Below are 15,000 nucleotides of genomic sequence, written 5' to 3'. Positions count from 1 at the left end.
TTGGACGCACCAGTGTCCGGGACAGTTCATGGGTTTGAGAGCAAAAGTGTCCTGTTCCACTGGGAAGGAGAACATGTTCTCGCTGTAGTGCTGCCAGTGGCCCGACGTCTCCCACAGCTTGCTGTTGTAGATGTTGGGGGAGGCGACCTCCTGGTAGCCTCGTCTGCAATACTCCTCCTACACATGGTGACCACAGAACAAACAGCACACTCATCATCCCACATCAACAACAACAGTCACCATGCAATAACAGTTATTACACACAGCAGCAACATGAGGCAATGAGAGCTGTATGTGGAGATTTGCTGAGGCGTCACAAAGTTAGTACAGTTGGGACAACATCAAAGGTGTGTTTTTGAATTGGAAAACAGTTAATTGGGCAAAAATATTATTCTACAGTATATATGGTGAATGGAAAAGGTTGTGTATGTTTGAGTGTGCTGGAGTGAACAGATTCTTGAGAGCTGGTTCTAGAGAGCTAGTTCTCACCCTGATGAACTCGGTGAGCGTGTTGTAAATGTAGGCCCCGCGAGGAAGGAAGAAGCAGCTTCCAGGACTCAGATCGTGGAAAAAGAACAACTCCTGTTCCTGTACAGAGACACGGAGACATGAGAGGCTTTAGGGACTTACGTAATCCCCCGCTTCTGTCACCAACAGCGGCGCGAAGCACTCATCAACGCGCCAGCAAATCTGTCGATGAAAGGCGAGACGCCCGCCCACGGCCTGCCTGCCTGCCTGCGCCATCGCTTCTACGCACAGCGCAACTTTAACGTGGACGGGATGCTCGCCACATAGGAACGACGTACCCTTCTCCAAAACGGCAGAAAGAAAAGCTTGTTTCTGTGTTTAATGCACGAAGAGCTGGTTGTTCCGAGCAGGCCTGGCCAGAGAGCTGCCGTCTGTGTCTCCCCCCCGCTGAGGACACAGAGAAGTCCGCCTGGAGGACCAGCTGGAGCTCCAGAATGACTCACCGCCTGCCCGTTACACGCAGTGCCACAGAAACACAGCGCCCCCGTCTGGAAGAACCCAGCGACACCGCTGCCAAGCGGAACCCATCCACCACAGTAGTCATGGCAGTCGAATTATCACAGTGTGAATCTTGAGGCCCTTGGGGGGTCTCTGCGATATCTACAAACACTCCGAAAGACCCCAGTGAACCCGTCGTCTCTGGCGGTCGAGGCGAGAGGGCGCTCACTTTGCCGATCTTGCGGTGGTCTCTGTTCTTGGCCTCTTCCTGGAAGTGTTCCCATTCCTTCAGCATCTTGGTGTCTGGGAAGGAGATTCCATAGATGCGCTGCAGGGTCTCCATGTCCGAACGACCTTCCCAGTAGGTTGAAGAGTTCTGACGACCAAAGAGAAGACGCGTTTAGAATATCTGGCCGTGTTGATTGGCTGTAGAGAGGCTACGGGTGTAGTATTATTCTTTGTTCTCCACATACCTTGTAGATCTTCATGGCCTTGATCTTCCCAGTGTGTCTGACGTGAGGTCCTCTACACAGGTCAATCAGTGGACCACATCTGAAACAGTGGATCATATGTTTCTCTCAGGGGGCATTCAATTAGCCGGATGTATTCATAAAACATACATTCATTCAACCTACATTCTAGGATCTAGCCTACCTGTAGACAGTAGTGGTGGGCGTGGTAACTTTCTCATTCAGAATGCGAACCTTGAACTTGTTGTACTGTCGAAAGAATACGAAGAAGAGCGGAAATGCAACGTTGTCCGCTACAAAGGCGCAACTTAACGTAAAGGAAGACTGCGGTGTGATAGTGTAGAATATGTGGCTGGAGCTCACCTTGAACATCTTCAGCAGGGTCTCCTTACTGATCTCTAGTCTCTCAAAGGGCTGCTTCTGCTTCACCACAGCTTTGCATAGTGTCTCCAAGTCCCCAAACTCAGTACTGGACACCCCCCTGACCCAAAACACCACACAACACGTTACAGAGCTACAGTACACCTGTCACACGCTAACTGGGCCTGTTCAGTACCTTTACAGACAATACTCATTATGCAAGCCAGATTAGGAGCCTGCCTTGAGCATCTAGACCAATAGGTGCTCACCGCTGTCCCTCGAGGAACATGTCATAGTAGAAGCCATTCTCTATGGGTGGCCCATAGCATAGACAACCTCCGTAGAAGTTCTCCATGGCCTCCCCAAGGATGTGGGCACTGGAGTGCCAGTAGACCTGAAACAACAAAGAGGAATCTCTTCTTAATACCTCAACAAATGGAGACAACTTGAGAGAGCTAAATAAAGCAGAGTATGGTGGCCCGGAAGGCTCATATTTACAGCCTGGGCATCGTCATTGTCGAAGCGCAGGATCTCCAGTGAGCAGTCGTTCTCCAGCGGCCTGTCCAGGTCCCACAGCTCGCCGTTCACACGCGAGATGACCGCGTTGTCCGCCAGACCCTGACTAAGATGCGAGAACCACTCATAAATATCTCTCATAATACAAAAAAAGTGTAGTCACCTGACCATCATGCCTCTTACAGCGCCACACAATGGGACTATTTTCTTTGCGTGTTCTCTCACCTGATGCCACAGGCAAGCTGATAGGGCGTAGTGATCCAGGACTGGGCCTGGACTTTCTGTCCGTCCGGGAGTCCCACGGCGATGGGCTGGCTGTCTGCCGCCCTCCTGGTCAGCAGGGCGTCGCTCTCCTGCTTCAGCTCCTCGTAGAGTTGGAGGCGCTCGGGGATATAGCCTGGTACGGGCCTGGGCTGCAGATCCAAGGACACAAGGAAAGTTGTGTCACGTTTTTGATAATGTTATGATGATAACGTTTTGATAATGTTAAAGGTATAATATGTAATATGTGGATTAAAATAAACATTTTTTCAAAAATAATACATCCATAGGGCTTTGTGAAGGCTGCAGAGTAAAAGTATTGCTTTTCCATAAAAAAATGATATGTTGTCTGAAATTATTACATTATGAAATTTTGACGGCCCGACAATGACACTCTGTTGATATCATACCAGCCAATAGTATTACAGCGTTGGTACTGCGCGCTGGGTTGCCAGGTACTATTCTAGCTTCACCACTGTGAGATTAGCAGTCGCCAGCAAACGTTATACTTCCATGAATTAGCAGCATTATAGATGTTGGTTAGCATCAAGTGTGTGTGCGACTATAAAAACGGCAGCTTTTCCATCCACTTCCGCTCACTCTTTTCAGCTAAACGTTTGGTAAAATGGTCGAGTTTTGTCGTCCTGCTTCTCCGCCTGAGCCCCGGCGAACCGTGCGATACGAATCTCAAAAGCTCAGTGACCGAAGAAGGAGCAAGTCGGATAGATATTGGGCCAGCCTTTGCTCGTTGGACAGAGTTTATGGAGTTTCATGGGATAAAGTCTCATGGTGACATGGCTACTTTTCTACTAGACCGGTAAGCTAGTAACTAGCTATCATTATCTTTCTTGGAATCTGCATAGCCAGACCCAACGTTATCTCCACACTACAGCATCTAACATAACTCATTACATGGCACTCTGAAATACTTGATTGTGATTACTGATTAGTGTAACGTTAAGATCTTCACTCCGAGAGGAACATATCACAGTATGACTGAAACAGTGCATTCTCTGGCATTTTGGCAACCAATACGTTGTGTTGTTGCAGTTCTTATCTTTAGACACTAGATGGGGGAAATAATCCACATACTACATATTATACCTTTAAGATGATAGTCATCGGCAAAGTTTAAAGAGCAGATTGATAGCATGCTATCAGTTAGAGCAGGGGTGTCAAACTCTGGCCCGCGGGCCAAATTTGGCCCTCAGTGTAATTATATTTGCGCGCGAGGCAATACCAAATGACTACTAGAGCTGGCCCGCCAGTATTATACAGCGCATTCACGGCTAATACTACAAATCCCATAATGCTCTGCTGTCGTTTCGGCGCGTCAATCAAGACAGGACCCAGAAACGCCCTCTCTTCTGTGACAGTAGTCATAGCAATCTCATACTACAACTGTAACCGTGTTACCCCTTCTTAAAAATGGCGAAAAGAAAGGCAGAAAACAGAAGCTTTACGTTATGCACCGTCTCACTGTGATAGAGACACCTGTGTTGACCTAGCCGGCCGCTGTGTTTGCTCTGTTCCTGTTCATTCAATCATGTCTGCCTTCTTGCCGGCCTGTCTGCCTGCCTGGCTGTCTGTCTGCATGCCGGCTGTCTGTCTGTCTGCCTGGCTGTAGGACAGTCAGGGTTTTACAAGCTTCTCTACTGAGCAGATGGAGCACCAACACTTGTGTCTGAGGGCGTATTCACATATGTTAGTGCACACCATTGATGCGCACCAAAAGCAAAAGTGATATTCAATGTTAAAGCAAAACTTGTTTGGGTCCATATTAAAATTTTCATTTGTTCAATGTTGGCCCGCGACTTTGTTCAAGTTTTAATTTTTGTGTATTTGAGTTTGACACCCCTGAGTTAGAGGATGGAGGATGATAGTTAGTATCATCTCTGTAAAGCGCATTGTGTTGCCTCTGGGTATGAAATGCGCTATATAAATAAAGCTTTGATTGATTGAGTTAGTAGAACTCACCTCTTTCACTCCACTGCCTGCTTCACCCTTCTGTTTCTCCTTCTTCCTGTTCTTGTCAGCTGGTTCAGACTCCCGTGCAGCTGCCTGTGGATGGGGAGGAATGGGGAGGAAGGAGCATGCAGTGTGAAACATCAACCCATATCCAGCTTCTAATACAGCCAGGCCAGACTACAACAATGATGGCGGCAGTCATACAGTGTAGTAAGGCAAGGCAAGTTTATTTATATAGCACATTTCAGCCACAGGGCAATTCAAGGTGCTTTACATGAGACATTAAAAGCATTAAAACAAAAAGCAAGACATTATAGACATTTAAAACAAAAGGCAGGACAAATTTAAAGCATTAAAACAAAAAGCAAGCAAGATGAACACTTGCTATTTCCAGACACAGAGTATCAGCTGGCAGTTGTCTGCCTGGCTCAAGGGCTCAAGGCCCACCATAGCTGGTGAGCGGTTAGTACTGCTGCTACCAACACACAACCTAACCAAGTAAGCAAAACACCCCAACATGGATATGACCTTATGTTCGGCGCGGTGCTTTGCTGGTTGTTCTTTGCCCCGTTTCTTCTCTGGGACTGGGACTTCCAGCTCCTCCAGCTCCAGCTCCTCCTGCAGCCCCCGGCGGAGGTGCCCCAGCCGGTATCCGAGCTTCTCCTTCTCGGTCCGCAGGTTCTCGAGTACCGGAGAGTCTCCGAGGCTGATGGCTCCGTCTCCGTCTCCTCCACCGCTCAGCTCCTCGCCCAGACGGGTGATCTCCCGGGCCAGCAGCTCGATCTGATCCTCCTGGGCGGCCAAACGTGCGGCCATGCGCTCCGCCATCTTTAAATGACGACCCGCTGACGTCAGCCCCAGTGACGCTGGTGCGTGATTTTTTTTCCACAACCAACTTCTGCCATAACCACGCCCCCGCGAGTTTTCATTGGGTTAGGGTTAGGGTTAGGGATAGGGTTAGGGTGTCCAATGAAAACTCGCGGGGGCGTGGTTATGGCAGAAGTTGGTTGGGAAAATAAATGACGCGTCGCTGGTTCGTTTGAATGAGAATGGAGCTGCAGCGACACCCTGTGGACATGAAGGGGATCTCCACATCATGATTATAAAGTACACAGTTATATATATTATGCGTTCTGTTTGTGCTCAATATTTTTAGGGCCATTAACCGTTTTCAGGAGAGGTATTTACCATTTCAAACAAAAATAATGGTTCCACACTTATAAAAGACTAGTGCAGTCAATAATAGAGTTGAAAGCTCCAGAAAGGTTATTTTGTCAGACTTGAGAGCGTGTTGGATACATGCAGTACCGTGTCTATTTTTTTAAATTTTTATTTTTTATTTTTTTATAAATCTTTATTAATCAAGGTACAAAACAGTACAAAATGTACAGTACAAAACAATACAAATTAGCAACAATCAATCAATACAAAGAATGAAATAAAACAAATTGAAAAATAATACAAGAGCCAGGGTACATATATCAAGCCTTTCACACAAACAAATCAAAGAAGGTGCACAAACTCACTGTCTTCGTAGCCTTCTTATTATTGGAGGAAAAAATAGTCTTTATGTATTGTTTGGTTTCATTTTCTAGAATTTTGAACAGGGGTTTAGAGTTAGTAAATTTGGATTTGTGAATGTGAAATTTTGCTAAAAGAACTATGAGGTTAATAATATAATATTCTTTGGTTTTACTGCCAATATCTTTAATGAAACCAAACAAAACATTCTCTAGACATAGAGTGAAATCAGGGTCAATATTATCAATAATAAATCTACTTACGCAGTACCGTGTCTAAACGCCAGAGAGCAGCATAACCTGGGGTCATAGTTACGTTGCTTACGTGAAGCGTCACATGTTCACGTTGGACCACAAACGTAAACATTCATTTTCAGCTGTTCATGAATGAAGGTAACTCGCCTAACGCTCTATTCAAGATGTGGACTTAGCTTGCAAATAGTCACATATTTACTAAAATCATTATGAATTAGACTGGCACACTGTAAAACAGTCTAATTTTCGAAGTGTGGAGATATAGTAGGCTGCAGTAGCTCACGTAGCTTGCTCGATAGTGATCTGGGAAGTGTGGAGATATAGTAGGTCTAACTTGTTAATCCAGATGCATGTGTTGTCTGTACTCACTCTGCATTGAATGAGAGAGACACAGGTGTTGCCTACGTTGCAGCTGTGTAGACGAGAGGTCCCGTTGCAGAAGCTTCCGTACACACACACATACACACACACACACACACACACACACACACACACACACACACACACACACACACAACACATTTTGATGCAAGTGTCAGGATGGCTTCGAGTTTCGCCCCCCCGAAGCTGCCCGACTTCATCCTCACAGAGCGGCTTGGGAGCGGCACCTACGCCACAGTCTACAAGGCCTACAGGAAGGTGGGTGACTCTGCATGCACCATCATCATCATCACCATCATCATCATCATCATCATCATCACCATCATCATTATCATACAAAATACTTCTGCTTTCTGATGTTATTTCCAAGTTGTAAGAAATAAGTATGGTGTGTGTGTGTGTGTGTGTTGTGTTGTGTGTTGTGTGTTGTGTGTTGTGTGTTGTGTGTGTGTGTGTGTTGTGTGTTGTGTGTTGTGTGTGTGTGTGTGTGTGTGTGTGTGTGTGTGTTTGTGTGTGTGTGTGTGTGTTTCTGTAGGGGGACAATCGGGAAGTGGTGGCTGTGAAGGTGGTGGGTAAGAAAAGCCTGAACAAGGCCTCGATGGAGAACCTCCTGACAGAGATCGAGATTCTCAAGACTGTGCGTCACCCACACATAGTGCAGCTGAAGGACTTCCAGGTTGATCCCTGTTCACATTTCACACGGTGTCATTGTTATATTGGCATTTCTCCAAGGCTTTGGACATTTTGCATCTATGGGTGTCTCTCTCTCTCCCTCTCTCTCTCTCCCTCTCTCTGTCTCTCTCTCTCTCTGTATATATCTGTCTCCACCTCTCTCCTCGGGCAGTGGGACAGCGAGAACATCTATCTGATTCTGGAGTGGTGCTCTGGAGGGGACCTGTCCAGGTTCATCCGTAGCAGGCGTCTGCTCCCGGAGAGGGTGGCGCGACGCTTCCTGCAGCAGATGGGTGAGCGGCGGCATTACAGTCCTGGCAAAGACTGCCGTTAAAGCATTAAAGTCGGATCATTATTATTATAATTATTATAAATTCCCTTCCCCTCATCTGGAAACACAGCCTGTGCTCTCCAGTTCCTCCACGAGCGTAACATCTCCCATCTGGACCTGAAGCCCCAGAACATTCTGCTGAGCGGCTCGGTCCTCAAACTGGCAGGTACGGTGACGCCTGCCCGCCCGTCTGCCTGCCCGCCCGTCCGCCTGCCTGCCCGCCCGTCCGCCCGCTCGCGCCATCTTATGCCCACATATCTCTATCCCTACTGGATCTCACACCTCTCATTGGCATGTGGTTGTGATAGGGAATGTGTTGAATGCCGTCACTGTGAAATCACAACTGTGCCGGAAGGCTGCTGAAAGGTTAATGAGAGTTGATGCTAAAACCCTCATTTACAATTCTGGTTCTGATTCTGATGCTTATTCTGGTTTGCACCAACTCTGTAATTAACTTGGTGTTCTAAAGGACTGTCAAATTAAACATCCTCACAATCACTAGTTCTGACGCACGTCATCGTTTACTGTCTCACGCATGCTAGTGTAAGAAATGTCATATACTAACTTATTTATTTCCACTGTTAAAATGGCTGTGTTGGTAGATTTTGGATTTGCCCAGTACATGTCTCCCTGGGATGAGCAGAGCGTGTTGAGGGGCTCTCCTCTCTACATGGCTCCAGAGATGGTGTGTCGTCGCCAGTACGACTCCAGAGTGGACCTCTGGTCAGTTGGGGTCATTCTCTACGGTAACGCCCTCCTACTTCGAAGATCTCACTATATTACACTCTCAGCTTCTTGTGTTTCCTCATTAAATAGTGTGTTTCGGATATTTGTGTGTAGAGGCACTTTTTGGACGGGCGCCGTTCGCCTCCCGGTCTTACGCCGAGCTGGAGGAGAAGATCCGCAGTGACAAGCCCATCGAGGTGAGGTCCGATTCCTCCAACTGAACGCTGAATCGGGGAGAGATATGAGTCTTGGGGTTACGCTGAAATGAAAGCTGACACACACTTAACAGAAATAGTCTCTTACACACATCCGATTGCTTCCCACAGGAACTGTTATTTGATTGAGAAGATACTTAAACGAATGACTGCTGTTTCTCAGAACAATGCGTTCCTGTAGGAGAAGGCAGCTGGATCTGTAAGACTGCAAGAGAAACAGGAATGTCATTCGTTTGATTACCTTATCAATAATTACATTATCAATAATCAAATATAATTTCCTGTAGGAGGCAACAGGGTGTGTGAGAGACTATTTCTGTTGGGTGTGTGTTTTACCACAGGGTGGCGCACTATACAATGTAGCTCGTCTGTTGAACCTCCTTTTGGGGAGGGAATGCTTGACTGAAGCTCATGTGGTTTGTGTGTGTGTGTGTGTGTGTGTGTGTGTGTGTGTGTGTTAGCTGCCTGCGGGGGCCAGGGTATCCAGGGACTGCAGGGACCTGCTGCAGCGACTGCTGGAGAGAGACCCCGACGGACGTCTCACCTTCTCACAGTTCTTCTCTCACCCGTTTGTGGACCTGGAACACATGCCCAGCGCAGAGAGCCTGGGGAGAGCGGTGAGTTAGAGAGAGACACAGAGAGAGAGACACAGAGAGAGAGACACAGAGAGAGAGACACAGAGAGAGAGACACAGAGAGAGAGACAGAGAGAGAGACACAGAGAGAGAGACACAGAGAGAGAGACAGAGAGAGAGACACAGAGAGAGAGACACAGAGAGAGAGAGACAGGGAGAGAGAGAGAGAGAGAGAGCCTGGGGAGAGCGGTAAGTTAGAGAGAAACAGAGAGAGAGAGACAGAGAGAGAGAGACACACAGAGAGAGAGAGAGAGAGCAAGACAGAGAGAGCGAGACAGTGAGAGAGAGAGAGAGCCTGAGGAGAGCGATGAGTTAGAGAGAGACACAGAGAGACACAGAGAGGGACAGAGAGGGACAGAGAGAGAGAGCAAGACAGAGAGAGAGACAGTGAGAGAAAGGTAGAGAGACAGAGAGAGACAGAGCGAGAGCGAGACAGAGAGCCTGGGGAAAGTGGTGAGAGAGAGAGAGAGAGAGAGAGAGACAGTGAGAGACAGAGAGAGAGAGACAGTGAGAGACAGAGAGAGAGACAGTGAGAGACAGAGAGAGAGAGACAGTGAGAGACAGAGAGAGAGAGACAGTGAGAGAGTGAGATAGAGAGAGAGAGAGACAGAGAGAGAGAGACAGAGAGAGAGAGACAGTGAGAGACAGAGAGAGAGAGACAGTGAGAGAGTGAGATAGAGAGAGAGAGAGACAGAGAGAGAGAGAGACAGTGAGAGAGTGAGATAGAGAGACAGAGAGAGAGAGAGAGAGAGACAGAGAGCCTGGGGAAAGTGGTGAGAGAGAGAGAGACTTGTGGGGCAGGGGAAGTATATGTTGGGATTGGTGTGTGTGTGTATTGTGGTTGGTGTGTGTGTGTATTGTGGTTGGTGTGTGTGTTTATGTGCATACTGCATTAAGGATGCACCGAGATGTCATTATCTGGATCTGTATTTGTATTCGGATAGAAACCGGAAGCGGGTGGGGTTTATTCTAACCTAATATTCACAGGCAATGCAGTTTTTGAGCCCTCAAAGCATCAAATGGATTGATTTATACTGGCATATAATTAGTTCTGAAATATATTTCCACATCCTCATACTGTACTTTTAGACTCTGGTGTAAAGAAAAAGGACATCATTTTAGCCACAAACTTTTTTTCAACTGAAAAAAAAGAACCCAAGCCCACGGCCCTGGCGTGATGGCATTTAAGAGTTAAGCCAACTTTTGTGTGTACAGTAGGCTACACAATATTTTCTTTTGATTTTGGACTGCACCCCACAATGGCAGACATGCTAGCCTACGAAATGTTGAGATCAGCTCACCACTCTATGGATGAAATCAGCACATATGCTAGCCTATAATTCAAAACTACTGATTCCAACACTAACTACAGATTCTAACTTTGACTCCAGAGGCAATGGAGATGACGAGTTCTCAATAGGCTCTGTGCACCAGCTTCACTACTTCCTGAAAGTCACTTGGCTTCTTTATTTCCTGTCCTATATGATTGGATTAAGTGATTAATCAGGTGTGCGGAAGACCCAGCGCACACCTGATTAATCACTTAATCCAATCATATTGGACAGGAAATAAAGAAGCCAAGTGACTTTCAGGAAGTAGTGAAGCTGGTGCACAGAGCCTATTACTGAGATGTGGGGGGAAACAACTTTCAAATCCACCAGTGGAGGGCGCTGTGCTACCATTTCAGATGCCAGGCTGGTTATGGCTCTAGCCATGTTTTTTTTCGATGGATATAAAGTCTGCTGTTGGAATATGCATTAAAACTCATATCTACCACAACGGAATGACCAGCTAACACGAGCTAAATTAAGAAACTTGCTGCTTGATCTTTCAACTTTTTCTGACAGCGGCTGAGTGAAAATGTGTCCTCGCCACCTCGCTGTAGGCATTGCCAGTGGTCTCTTATCAGATTAGCGTGGCATCTCTTGTGATTCACTCACCAACATAACAATATGCTAATGTGGATGACGCACATATCTCCCCCCGAATAATAAGTAACTTCGGATAGAAAATATATCTGTTTCCAAAGGCATTATCTGAGCCTTTCCCAATCACTTATTCGGGCACATTCCTACACCTGGGTGCGTTGGTTTTGAGTCCCGGTGTCCTCCCCCTGCAGAAAGCGCTGGTCCTGGAGGCCGTGGAGAAGGACCAGGCTGGCGAGCGCTCAGCTGCTCTCTCTCTCTACTGCGGTTCCCTGGAACACTTTGTCCCCGCCGTCCACTGTGAGAACCCCCTCTCCGACCTCCAACCTCCCTCCACCTAAAACACCTCAGTCTGCCATTTTCAAACGCAACCTCACCGAGAATAAAACCAAAATATTGCCTTTCTCCCTGTCCAGACGAGACCAACCGACTACGCAAGGATGCCCTGAGGCAAAAGGTGAGAACACTCCAACTATTCACACTGGGAAGGAATGTTTTCACTTTTCTTTTTTTTTTGTTCTATTTTTTTCCCACTCCAAAGGAAATGATTTCTCCTCTATGAGTACCATATGGTGCGGGTGAACAGCATATGCTGTGGCTGATGTAATTAGATTAGATGTGGGGGTGAATGCGAGCGCTGTGCCCCACAGGTCAGCCAGTATGTGTCCAGAGCCGAGGAGCTGAAAGCCTTGGTGGTATCGGACCACAGACGGAGCTTCGAGGAGGCCAAGACCACCAGGGACATCCTCCGAGGTAACACTGCTTTCATATGGTTTACTCCAGGCACAGTGCACTCTTACGTATTACCCTCCAGTGCAGATGAATTTAGACTCAGTAGACGTGTTCTTAGTAGGCCTAACCCAGGGCATTTGTGCAGATGGGCCAGAATTAGACAGGCATCCTTGGCAATAGTAAAATTCCACCTGACTTGTGAGAGGGCCTTGGATAGTCTTATCCAACCCGTCTAATGAAGTGGCTGGGATGAAGGGAGCAGTAATGAAGTGGCTAGGATGAAGGGAGCAGTAGGGGACGTGGGGGCTCACCTCTCTCTCCCGTCTCATACAGAGATGTCCAGAGACCACCCCCGCCTGCTGGCTGCTCTGGAGATGGCCTCAGCTGCCATAGCTAAGGTAAGCTGGGGTACCTGGGTACTGTAGGCTAAGGTAACACGGATTACCTGGGTAATGTAGGCTAGGTAAGATGGGGTACCAGGGTAATGTAGGCTGAGGTAAGTTGGGGCACCTGAGTAATGTACACTAAGGTAAGCTGGAGCACCTGGGTAATGTAGGCTAAGGTAAGCTGGGGCACCTGGGTAATGTAGGCTAAGGTAAGCTGGGGTACTGCAGGCCAAGGGAAGCTGGGGTACCTGGGTAATGTAGGCTAAGGTAAGCTGGGGTACCTCGGTAATGTAGGCTAAGGTAAGATGGGGTACCTGGGTAATGTAGGCTAAGGTAAACTGGGGTACCTGGGTAATGTAGCCTAAGGTAAGCTGGGGCACCTGGGTAATGTAGGTTAAGGTAAGATGGGGTACTGTAAGCTAGGTAAACTGGGGCATCTGGGTATTGTAGGCTGGTCAGAGTGGTTGCTCTGGTGTTCTGCTGCGGTGTCGTGTGACGTTTGTGTTCAACCTTAGGAGGAGAGTGGGATGGACGGCCTGGACACGCTGGACCTCTATCAGCAGAGTCTGGGAGAGCTGCTGCTAGCCCTGGCTGGTAAGGCCTTGTGACCTCACTGACAGTCAGACAGAGGTAGTTTCATTCTATCACATGTACACATCTTTTTGCAAAGTCCCTCATGAATACAGATGTCGCTTGCTACCGGAGGAGACATTTGTTGTGCCATTCTTCAGCGACCATGACATTTGACGGGAGGAGGTGTGTGTGTGCTTGTGTGTGTGCGTGCATGTGTGCGCGTGTGTGTGCGTGTGCGTGTGTGCTCTTGGTTGTGTGTGCGTGTGCGTGTGTGCTCTTGGTTGTGTGTGTGTGCGTGCGTGCATGTGTGTGTGCGTGCGTGCATGTGTGTGCTCTTGGTTGTGTGTGTGTGTGTGCGCCTTGGCTGTTCTGGTTATTAGTTGGTGGCAGTGGTGGCAGCCATAATGCTCCGTGTACTCTGGCTGTGTGTGTGTGTGTGTGTGTGTGTGTGTGTGTGTGTGTGTCTGTGTGTGTGTGTGTGTGTGTCTGTGGAAAGACTCCTCCGACTGCGGCCTGGCGTCTCTTCGCTCTGTCTCCACATGACCTCACGTGGGAGATGGTCTTAATGGGGGAGGAGGAAGAGGAGGAGAGCGAGGAGGAGGAGGATTAGAGGGGAGCCAGATGCGTGTGTGAGTCCGGGGATGATTCCCGGTGCCAGGGCCCTGTGTGTGGTACAGAGCCCCGGCATCTGGTTCCCATTCGGACGCACGCAGTTCATTTCTCAACGTTATTACACTCTGGAAAGAAATCAAGCCTATTATCTCTCTAATAGAGGAGCGGCTGCCAGCGTCTCCCCCCGGATCAGGGGGCTCGGGACTCGGGCGCTGTGGAGGACCCAGGACTGGGGGGGGGGTGTGGAGGACCCAGGACTGGGGGGCGCTGTGGAGGACCCAGGACTGGGGGGGGTTAGGAACATAACATCGCCCTTTTGTCTGTCTCTGGCCCCGGCCTCTTGTTGCTCAGGTTCCCAGAATACTTTGCCGGTGGAGACTGTAGAGGGGAGGGGGAGAGATACTCCCCCCTCCTCCTCCTCTCTTTCTCTCCTAAGGCTGACTAATTGAGAGAAGACTGCCCCATTTTAGTGGGACCCCCCCCCCCCCCCCCCCCGCTCCCCACGGCAGGCTCTTCAAACCAATGCCGGAGCTGTAAATTACCACTCCTGTGCAAACACCATGATTGGGAAAGAGAAGTGATCCATCTTTCTCTCTCTCTGTGTTCTCTCTCTCTCTCTCCTCTCCCTCTCTCTCTCTCTCTCTCTCTCTGTACCCTCTCTTCACTCTCTCTCTCCTCTCCCTCTCTCTCTCTGTTCTCTCTCGCTGTTCTCCCTCCCCCCACCCCTCTCCCCCTTTCTCTCTCTCTCTCTCTCTCCCCCTTTCTCTCTCTCTCTCTCTCTCTCTCTCTCTCTCTCTCTCTCTCTCTCTCTCTCTCTCTCTCTGTACCAGCTGAGGAGCAGGGCCGCAGGAGAGAGCTGCTTCACAGCGAGGTGAGTGGGAGGGGGGGGGACAGTTCTACATGGGGGTTGGGGTGAGGAGGGGGGCTGGGGGGCTGGGGCGAGGAGGGAGGCTGGGGCGAGGAGGGAGGCTGGGGGTGAGGAGGGAGGCTGGGGGAGAGGAGGGAGGCTGGGGGGGAGGAGGGAGGCTGGGGGGGAGGAGGGAGGCTGGGGGGGAGGAGGGAGGCTGGGGGGAGGAAGAGGGCTGGGGGGGGGGGAGAGCGATGGGTGTGTGAGGAGTCCTGGTTCAGTGCTCCCTGTAAGAGCGTATATATAAACATCACCGTCCAGCCCCTTCCTATCTCTGACCCAGAACCGGCCCGGCTACTGGACATCTCCCTTACCAAACCCTCGGTCCGAGTGGGCTCTAATAACGCCATACATCACTGAGACTGGAGCTAGACGCACGCACGCACACACACACACACACACACACACACACACACACACACACACACACACACACACACACACACACACACACACACACACACACACTCCTGGTACACAGGGTCTCTGTTGATCCCCTGCCAGACATGTTCAGGTGAAGTATCTCTGGTTGTTCAGGTGGAGTATGGCCAGTTTCCCAGCGTACAGTAGAGAGCAGCAGCGTACAGTAG

The 15,000-nt window shown here is 49.0% G+C and overlaps 2 protein-coding genes across 2 annotated transcripts in view; one reads left to right on the top strand and one right to left on the bottom strand.

Moving 5' to 3' along the window:
* tars3 (threonyl-tRNA synthetase 3) overlaps positions 1 to 5,369 on the bottom strand; it is a gene marked incomplete at its 5' end in the record, with an annotated part of 12,658 nt that extends 7,289 nt beyond the window's left edge. Inside the window, 11 exons of the mRNA XM_084437149.1 lie at positions 11 to 177; positions 490 to 588; positions 1,196 to 1,342; positions 1,440 to 1,518; positions 1,621 to 1,685; positions 1,800 to 1,917; positions 2,066 to 2,190; positions 2,295 to 2,418; positions 2,538 to 2,725; positions 4,551 to 4,634; positions 5,070 to 5,369. Coding sequence (XP_084293275.1) covers positions 11 to 177; positions 490 to 588; positions 1,196 to 1,342; positions 1,440 to 1,518; positions 1,621 to 1,685; positions 1,800 to 1,917; positions 2,066 to 2,190; positions 2,295 to 2,418; positions 2,538 to 2,725; positions 4,551 to 4,634; positions 5,070 to 5,369 — 1,496 coding nt within the window. The remainder of the gene's footprint in view (positions 1 to 10; positions 178 to 489; positions 589 to 1,195; positions 1,343 to 1,439; positions 1,519 to 1,620; positions 1,686 to 1,799; positions 1,918 to 2,065; positions 2,191 to 2,294; positions 2,419 to 2,537; positions 2,726 to 4,550; positions 4,635 to 5,069) is intronic.
* A 1,083-nt stretch (positions 5,370 to 6,452) lies between these two features.
* Positions 6,453 to 15,000, top strand: part of ulk3 (unc-51 like kinase 3) — an 11,126-nt gene continuing 2,578 nt past the window's right edge. Inside the window, exons 1-13 of the mRNA XM_084436606.1 lie at positions 6,453 to 6,955; positions 7,233 to 7,373; positions 7,542 to 7,662; positions 7,771 to 7,866; positions 8,303 to 8,446; positions 8,541 to 8,623; positions 9,103 to 9,258; positions 11,395 to 11,500; positions 11,617 to 11,657; positions 11,851 to 11,953; positions 12,266 to 12,330; positions 12,834 to 12,912; positions 14,334 to 14,374. Of these exons, the coding sequence (XP_084292732.1) occupies positions 6,857 to 6,955; positions 7,233 to 7,373; positions 7,542 to 7,662; positions 7,771 to 7,866; positions 8,303 to 8,446; positions 8,541 to 8,623; positions 9,103 to 9,258; positions 11,395 to 11,500; positions 11,617 to 11,657; positions 11,851 to 11,953; positions 12,266 to 12,330; positions 12,834 to 12,912; positions 14,334 to 14,374 (1,275 nt within the window). The 5' untranslated portion in view covers positions 6,453 to 6,856. The remainder of the gene's footprint in view (positions 6,956 to 7,232; positions 7,374 to 7,541; positions 7,663 to 7,770; positions 7,867 to 8,302; positions 8,447 to 8,540; positions 8,624 to 9,102; positions 9,259 to 11,394; positions 11,501 to 11,616; positions 11,658 to 11,850; positions 11,954 to 12,265; positions 12,331 to 12,833; positions 12,913 to 14,333; positions 14,375 to 15,000) is intronic.

The sequence above is a fragment of the Borostomias antarcticus genome (genome assembly GCF_949987555.1).
Source record: "Borostomias antarcticus genome assembly, chromosome: 4".
In the NCBI taxonomy this organism is placed as follows: domain Eukaryota; kingdom Metazoa; phylum Chordata; class Actinopteri; order Stomiiformes; family Stomiidae; genus Borostomias; species Borostomias antarcticus.
This window is presented reverse-complemented; position numbering and strand designations above follow the sequence as displayed.